At 47.6% G+C, this 8709-nt stretch overlaps 1 protein-coding gene across 1 annotated transcript; it reads left to right on the forward strand.

Annotated features, from left to right (window-relative positions):
• The first annotated feature begins 418 nt into the window (after positions 1-418).
• LOC116839152 (omega-hydroxyceramide transacylase-like) lies at positions 419-7272 on the forward strand. The gene is made up of 4 exons (XM_032804885.2): positions 419-620; positions 4397-4629; positions 5792-5857; positions 6807-7272. The coding sequence occupies exons 1-4, from the start codon at positions 419-421 to the stop codon at positions 7101-7103; spliced, it is 798 nt and encodes a 265-aa protein (XP_032660776.1). The 3' UTR covers positions 7104-7272.
• The last annotated feature ends 1437 nt before the right edge of the window (positions 7273-8709 follow it).

Below are 8709 nucleotides of genomic sequence, written 5' to 3' on the forward strand. Positions count from 1 at the left end.
CATGTAATGGATAAGGAAACTGTTACTATATGGTAAAACTGTGCCAGTTCGGTACAAATGCATTTGAAGTTTGTCACCGGGGTCATTAATGTTTGCACAAAAAATGTGAATGTTTCTTTTTCATAAGGTTTTGTGTTGCGCTTGTACTCTGATTACCAATGAAGAATGCAACCTTCATAATTACTGAGTGTGAAGTGGTATGGAGCAATCCCACTGCTATGAGTTGATGAATGGCATCAGATAATAAGACCAAGCGTCTTCTGACTCCACCCAACCCTGCCTACACCTCAGTGCTGACTGCTCATCAGCAAAAGACAGCTGTTCTGTCACTGACTAGAAGCACAATCTGCTGAGTGCTGCTCGGCACCCCACAAACTCTTTTGCAAACTGCAGGTTTGAGCTCCCAGTGTGGTTGGCAATGGCTGAAGAAGATCCAAAAGGCCCCGGAGGCCCAATCTCTCTTTCTTTTTCAGGTAGTGGGTTTCTTGTAAACTACCAAATAGGAGTGGTGCAGGCTTTATGGGAATTGGCACCTGAAATAATGAGATCAACATCCAAGGTCTACGGAGCATCGTGTGGGTCAGTTGTAGCTGCAGCAGTGGCATGTGATGTTGACATAGGTAAGGAAGGTGTTGATTTACTTCATTACATATGTGTGTATTTTTAAACACGGCTTCTTCTAGGGGTATTTCAACGGGCAGAGAATCAGAGAAATGGAAGGCTGGAAAGGACCTCAAAAGGTCAGCTACTCCAGTGTTTCCCCATGACCGGTCCATGGACCAGGTCCGATCCCTGAGATCTCCCTGTCACCATTTAGGAAGGCAGGAAGACAGTCCCTGGTATCAAAAAGATTGAGAAACACTGATCTAGTTCATCCCCCTGCGTTGAGACAGGACCAAGGAAACTTAGACCAACCCTGACGGGTTTGTCCAACCTGTTCTTAAAAACCACCAATGACGGGGCTTCCACAACCTCCCTTGAAAGCCAATTCCAGAGCTTAACTTCCTTTATGGTTAGAAAGTTTTCCCTCACGTCTAACCTAAATCTCCGATGCTGCAGATGAAGCCCATTACTTCTTATCCTACCTTCAGGACGTGGACAACAAGCGATCCTGGTCCTCTTTATAACAGCCCTTAGCATATCTGAAGATTGTTATCGGGTCTGCCTTGCATGCCTGAGGGTAGCGACTTGTATATATGAGAGGAAGGCTAATCCAGTGGTTAGGACATTATTTTAGGACTGAGGAAACCTTGGTTTAATTCCCTGTTCTGTCACAGATTCCTGTACATCCTTGGGCAAGTGACTTAAGGCTACTCACAAGAGAGATGCATGTGCCTCGGTCCAAAATTTAGGCATCATGGGCATTCACAAAATCGCTGCTCAGCTGCCACCCAAAGACCTCTGACCCCTAAGTTTCTGCAGCTGGGCGTGCACATGGCCCCCTCAGTCCTGACATGACTGAGCAGCTTGGTGCCAAACTCACATCTAAGTCCCAACGGGAGTCCCAAACTAGGCGCTTCTCCATCTGTTTTGCCTGTTTTACCTCCAGGAGATAGGATGTGAATATTGGGAAGTGTTATGAACTTCAGAGTATGATACCAAACAATGTGCCAGGCAAGAGTGGACTTTGGGAGCAAAGGGGGTCAAGTGGTTTCCCTGGGGAATCTTTAGGTGGAGGTGAACGCAAATTCCCCACTTCCGCATATGCAAAAACCCAGCCTACACTTTGAGGAGGGGACCATTTTTCTGATGATCACCTGCTCCTGGAGTCTCAGTATCAAAGAAAAGACTGAACTATTCATGGGGGTGCTAGTTCGAGCTAAGGCTATGAATTTGTGACCACAGGAAAAACCCCTGGTGTGGTTTGAAGGACTGACTTCTACCAGAGCACTCACAGAGTGAGGGGTCATCTCTGGCAAGTTTGTTAGCACGAGCGTAGGTTCTTTTATTGTTTTAATAGATTTCCTCAGGAATGCTTTCATGTTAAGAATAAATGTGCTTGCTTACAAAGGGCTGTGTAGTCACTTGTCACCGCTGCCAGTTACAGCTGTTCCTAGCCTTCAAAGAGACAGCAAAGCACAGATGCTGGGCTGTTTTGGCAGTCTGGCTTGCTGGGGATATCACAGGGCAGGGAACTGTGCAGCATGGAAAACCCCCGGTCAAGAGAGAGAGAGACACGCAGGGCTCTACCCACAAGAGGTGATGGCTGAGTTGCTGGGAGCACAAAGTGGGTGCCGTTGGTGGACCACAGAGGTAAATACAAGTGCAGTTGCCCCGAGCTCTGACAGAGGCAATGGGGGACAGGAGCCCTGAATAGAAGACTGGAGGGGGTCTGGATCAAGGGACAATGTGTAAGAAGATAGTAGAGGGACAAATGAGGATTGGGTGGGCCATAACCGGCATATTGCTTCATCCTTCATGCATACCCCCTTGGCCCAGGGATCTTACTTCCTTTTCCCCCCACAGAACTGGTTTGACAAGCATCCTGGACCCCATCAGACCCAGGTCTCCCTGCCAATGGGCCACAAACACACTTCCCCGGTGTACCTGTGCCAACCTGCTAATGTTGTTGAGGAGTTAGAGTTAAGGTCCTGGCGTCGCAGCACAAGGTGGATGGTCGAGGGGACGGAGCATCTCTCTGTGTTTGGAGGAGGCGCTGAGTCTGTGCGCTCTGCATGTTGTCGGGTGTTAGGGTGAAGATGTTTCGCTTAACTTATCAATTCCTTTATTTTAGAGATGAGTGTGAGGGGGGCTTGCCTTCCACAAGCACAACATGGTTTTGAAAGGAGGTTTAGGTGGTGAGATGTAAGGTTGGACCAAATCCAGGGACCTGTCTCGTGATGTTGTGTGTGGCTGAAGCACACTGGGGAGTATTAGATACAGCCTAGTAGCAACATGTGCAAGCGTCTTCAGTTACAAATGTCATCGTCTATGATGCAATATTTAGATTCTGCTCCTGAGGTGAAATCTACAACATTGAGATTGTTGCCAATTTACAGTTGAGCTAAAGCCCTCTGAAGTCTTTCCATTCACTTCAGGATGCTTTGGATCAGATCTGGTTGCTCAATCTCATTTTGCCAGAAGCTGGGAATGAGTGGCAGGGGATGGATCACTTGATGATTCCCTGTTCTGTTCATTGCCTCTGGAGCACCTGGCATTGGCCACTGTCAGAAGACAGGATACTGGGCTAGATGGACCTTTGGTCTGACCCAGTATGGCCGTGTGACAAAGTGGGACTGTTCTTGGTGTTTCCTCTGAATACTGTGTGGGTGCCTCAGTTTCTGGCCAACACTCTATCTCCTGGCAACTAGTGGCCTGGGCCCTTCCCCCCTGCAAGGGGATGCTAAAGGTGTGGGAGAACAGAGAGGTCAGGTGACCTCCAGGCCCGGGAAAGGAATTCAGCAGGAAGGAGGGACTGGAGGGGGTTTAAGTTGGGACCTGGCTAGGGATGGGAATTGAGGGCAGATGGGGTTGTCTGGCTTGCTGGGCCCCAGAATGGACCTGGCTGAGGGGTCCAGTTCTCTGGACCTACAAGCTCTGTTTTAGGGTGTGTTCCTAATAAACCTCTGTTTTACTGGCTGGCTAAAAGTCACGTCTGACTGTGAAGTGGGGGTGCATGCAGGACCCTCTGGCTTCCCCAGGATTCCCCAGGACTCACTGTGGGAAGCGCACAGAGGGGCAGAGGATGCTGAATGCTCCAAGGTCAAACCCAGGAAGGTGAAGCCGTGTGAGCTTCTTGCCCTGAAGACAGTCTGCTCCAAGGGAGAGGAGGTTCCCCAAAGTCCTGACTGGCTTTGTGGGGAGCAGTTCCAGAGCATCTCCCGGGGACTCCGTGGGAGGCCGTCCTTATGTCCTTAATGCTTTCTTGTGAAAATGCAGCTGTCAGCTAAATAGCAACTGAAGGGGAGAAAAGTTTGTTTCCCCCTCTGCCAGATTGTTTGATTTTTGTTTTCTCCTCGACTCCTGATATTTATCACACCACACCGCCTAACTCCCCCTGCAGGAATCTCTGGGAAAGCCCAGATTCACAGCTCTTTCTTTTGCAACCGTGGAGAAAATATGCTTTGAGATTCTTCTTGGAAACAGTTTTCACATACAATCCAGTGCTAGGTGAGATCGCTTTATATTGCTAATTATTTATACATCGCGACAGGCTACAATGAATCCATTACTTGCATGCACAACACCTAGCATTATGGAACCTCTGACTGGGAATTCTAGCTGCTACCACAAGACAAGTAACAACAACATTCTTGTCTCTAGATTTTACAATATTCTATTCTATAGGTTCTCATACCACACTCATCACTGTATAGCATCTGCAATTGGGACGTGAGAGAATTTGTCCCTTTCTGTCTATACGCACTGGTGATTGAGATCGGTTATTCCCTCCAAGGTCTGATAGAAGAATTTTTTCATGAAGCTATGGAAGAAGCCAGGAAAGCGAGTAGTCTCACCCTTTGTCCAGGTTACCGTATGCTTCGGATCATAGAGAAGCGGATGCGTCAAATAATGTCGGAGAACTCACACCAGCTGGCTTCGGGGAAGCTTTGCATTTCCCTCACGCGCTTGTTGGACTTACAGAATGTCATCATTTCAGAGTACAGATCGAAGGAGGAGCTCATACAGGTAATGGTGGCTTTGTTTCCTATGTATTTAAAAGAGGAGGAAGTAATTAAACTGACAATGAGCTAGGAAAATAACAACTGAGTTTATTAGGGAAAGAGGAATCCTGTTGAGCTTAATTCAAACTGCAAGTGCATAGAATCATAGAATATAAGGGTTGGAAGGGACCTCAAGAGGTCATCTAGTCCACCCCGCTGCCCAAAGCAGAACCAATCCCCAACTAAATCATCCCAGCCAGGGCTTTGTCAGGACGGACCTTAAAAACCTCTAAGGAAGGAGATTCCACCACCTCCCTAGGTAACCCATTCCAGTGCGTCACCACCCTCCTAGTGAAAAAGTTTTTCATAATATTCAACCTAAACCTCCCCCATTGTAATATGCAGTGCAGGCTGGGATAGGAGAATTCCAGCCCGGTCCAATTCCACAGAGATTCCACCCCTAGCTGAGCATCAAGTCATAAGCAAAATATTCCATCAGCTCTAACTCTTGATGGCTTATTTATCCAGAGGCCATTTGGATATGGAGGCAGCAGCCACATACAAATTAACCCATAGTGACTGACTCTGCCTGTTGCATGATCTGTGCCCATGAGTGAAAATGCCAGTTCTGCTCTGCAATTTACAGAGCTGTCCAGCTGGATTCACCATCTGTTTCTCTGAAATTCTCCCGTCGGGCAGCACAGTGGGAAACAAACTTTTAATAGGCTCTTGGAATTCAGTTCTCATGTGAAACAGTTGCTACAATGTGTTGGCCTTAGACGAGTGGGCAGCACTGACTGTATGCCCAGTTTACAGACGGAAAAAGTGAAGTACAGGGAGGGGAAGTGACTTGCACAAGGTCCCATAACAAGTCTGTGGCAGAGATGAGAATAGCCCCCACCTCACATGATCCGTTGCCCTACTTCAGATGGGAAGTGCAACTAACCAACAGCAGAGCAGCCAAAGAGAATGTGCACAAATTGCTGGCAATGGCACAGCATCAACACACTGAAATAAAGACAACCAGGTTTTTTCCCCCTCTACGCTGGCCCCATCATGTCAGTCTGAGGTATTACTTGTAACAATGGGGCAGCATTTTCAGAGAGAAACATTATTTTCTGGTTGCTGATGCGCCTCTAAAATATTTATCTCTACTCACCTGTAACCCTCTGCCCCTCTCCCCACAGGCAGTGCTCTGTAGCTGCTTCCTTCCTGTCTACTGTGGATTCAACCCTCCCTCCTTCCAAGGCACGGTGAGTGCTCTTTGCCAATGCTCCAGGTAGAAAATGTTCTGATCCCACCAGACAATGGGCTGACATGGATCTCAGGCATGCAGCTCTGGTGTGCAGCTCTTACTGCCTGGGATCCTAGTGGGTTATTAGTCCAAGAAGCATATTTGTCAATTTCAAAAGGGTTGTGAGTTCAATCTTCGAGGGGGCCATTTAGGGATCTGGGGAAAAAATCTATCTGGGGATTGGTCCTGCTTTGACCAGGGAGTTGGACTAGATGACCTCCTGAGGTCCCTGCCAACCCTGATATTCTATAAGTCCATGGGACTTCACACCCCTTGAGTTTTGATGTAAGTTTCCAGTTGGCTAGAAGCTGTGGAGGAGGTGAAAGCGCAAATGAAACCAGCGAGTTGAGTTAAGCTCTGGGCATATGGATCCGTCCAGGTTGCAAGTGTTTGCTTGAGCTAATAGCACCACCATGGGCCCGGCTGGCACAAGTTTATATTCATTTGCAGTATGCATATAAGAGCCTGTCCTGGACCCAGAGCTACACAATGGCACCTAGAATCTAGGGACCATGTTCTCAACTGCTGTGAACTGGAATAGCTCCAGTACATGCAATGGACCTGTGCTGATTTACTCCCGAGATCTCTTTACTCCCAATCTGCTGCCTTAGCCATGAGACCCCCCTTCATTTAATGGCATTAGCTACACAAGGGCTTGATTCTCATTTGCACTAAGACAATGTAAAAAAGCCTTAAAATGGGCATCAATGTGATTTGCACTCCAGCATTAAGCGGCCTTAATATAAATGAGAACCGGGCCCAAAAGTTCCCATTTTACGTGCCTAAGCTGTGATCTGGACTTCCTAATGGGATTTGGCTCTCATGTTAAGGCGTGCACATGGGATAAGCATGCTGTGATCCACACCAAAGATGAACCATTATCTGATTCAAACTGCATGTTTTCCCAGCGCTACATGGATGGAGGTATGACTAACGTGCAGCCTGGCTCGGACTCGGAAACCATGATCACGGTATCCCCTTACACAGGAGAGGTCGACATCTGCCCGAGGGACTGCCCTGCCTATTTCAACTGCATTAGCTTCTTCCGAAGCACCTTCCAGCTCTCATTTGAGAACTTGTGCAGGTTTAGCTATAGTATTTTCCCACCGAGTCTTTCGGTGAGTAACCTCAGGGACTGCACAGCGCCCGATCATTTCAGTATTGCCAACCCCAAGCATGTGAGGATCATAAATCATGAATCATGAGACTGCTTAAAAATTGCCTTAGAAAAAAACTGCCTTAGGAAAAAATTCTGGGTAGGTTCTATTTGCCTTCTGATGTTTCAGCCTTTAGAATTCAAATTCTCAGGCTTTTCTCCACAGCAATGTTTTTTAATGACAGCAGAGATGCTCACCAAAAATAAACAAACAAATACAAGAACAAAGTAAAAAAAAAATTAATCACATGACTCCAGTAGCTGGTGCTTTAAGAAAAACACCAAATATTGCAAGATGCACAATGAAATGGCAAGAGTTGGCAACATTGTGATTGCTGCCTACAGGGGTCCTGTTTTTGCAATTGGAATGACTATCCTTTATAATGCTGAGTGGTTTCCCCTGCAGGTTCTACATGAGTTTTATTTACGAGGATATCATGATGCCGTTTTCTTCTTACAGAGGCACAGTAAGTGTTACAAAGATTGGTAGGCCTATGTGAATTAGGAATTCCTAGTTTGCTCCATCCCACAAAGCATCACTGGGATTTTTTGCACAATCCCAGGTCATTACACGTCACCCAAGTTCATGTGATTATTTGTAAACATGTAACTCTTGCAATTATCAATAGGGGAGAACAGGACAGCAAATGGAACGGACGAGAAAATACCGCAGCAGACGCCTGTGCACTGTGACAAAGGTAGAGGATCTGTATTTCTTCTCTCCCCTTGGTTTTCACTAGCTGAGTAACATTACACTGAGATCTCTACGGCATGCTGCAGGACGTGAAAGGACATGGAGTACCTCCTTTGCAAACCCATCAGGAAAGTGGTGAGGAGAACATCAGGAAGGGGAGGGAGCATAGGTGTCAGCCCTGTGGGTGCTCAGGGCTGGAAAAAAAAAACAGTGGGAGCTTAGCACCCACCAACCATAGCTGATAGGTGGCTTGGGGAGGGGCTTGGGGGAGGACAGAGAGCAGCAAGGGCCTTAGGGAGGGGGGTGGTGAGAAGAGGCAGGGTGAGGGTGGGGCCTTGGGGCAGAGAGAGTTGTGGGACACCTGCAAGGAAAAATAAAAGTCAGTGCCTATGGGAGGGAGTTAAGGCCGTATTCACTAAAGTGACTTATTGGTGCACCTTGCTGAGCTGATTCTGTGTGAAACATCATCAAATATACTGCTCTTCCCTGTTGCCCCATGGGCTGACTCAGGCCAGTATCTCTGAGATCTCTCTCATTCCCTCAGGGCTGAGAGGCAGAGGTGGTTATCATAGAATATCAGGATTGGAAGGGACCTCAGGAGGACATCTAGTCCAACCCCCTGATCAAAGCAGGACCAATCCCCATACAGATTTTTTACCCCAGTTCCCTAAATGGCCCCCTCAAAGATTGAGCTCACAACCCTGGGTTTAGCAGGCCAATGCTCAATCCACTGAGCTATCCCTCCCCCACAGTCTGATATGGTGATTATTTATTAGTTATGTAGCATCATAGATGTGCATTGGGAGCCATGCCCAGCAGCAGCCCCAGAGGGGTCTTTCCGAGAGGAGCATGCACTCCAATCTGGACACTGAACGGGGGGGAGGGGGCGAAGGGCGGGATTTGAGGATGATTCTAAGGTCACTGGCTGGTCTGCAGCTTTATCGCTCTGCCCTGGCACTGA

The sequence above is a fragment of the Chelonoidis abingdonii genome, chromosome 4 (genome assembly GCF_003597395.2).
Source record: "Chelonoidis abingdonii isolate Lonesome George chromosome 4, CheloAbing_2.0, whole genome shotgun sequence".
NCBI lineage: Eukaryota > Metazoa > Chordata > Testudines > Testudinidae > Chelonoidis > Chelonoidis abingdonii.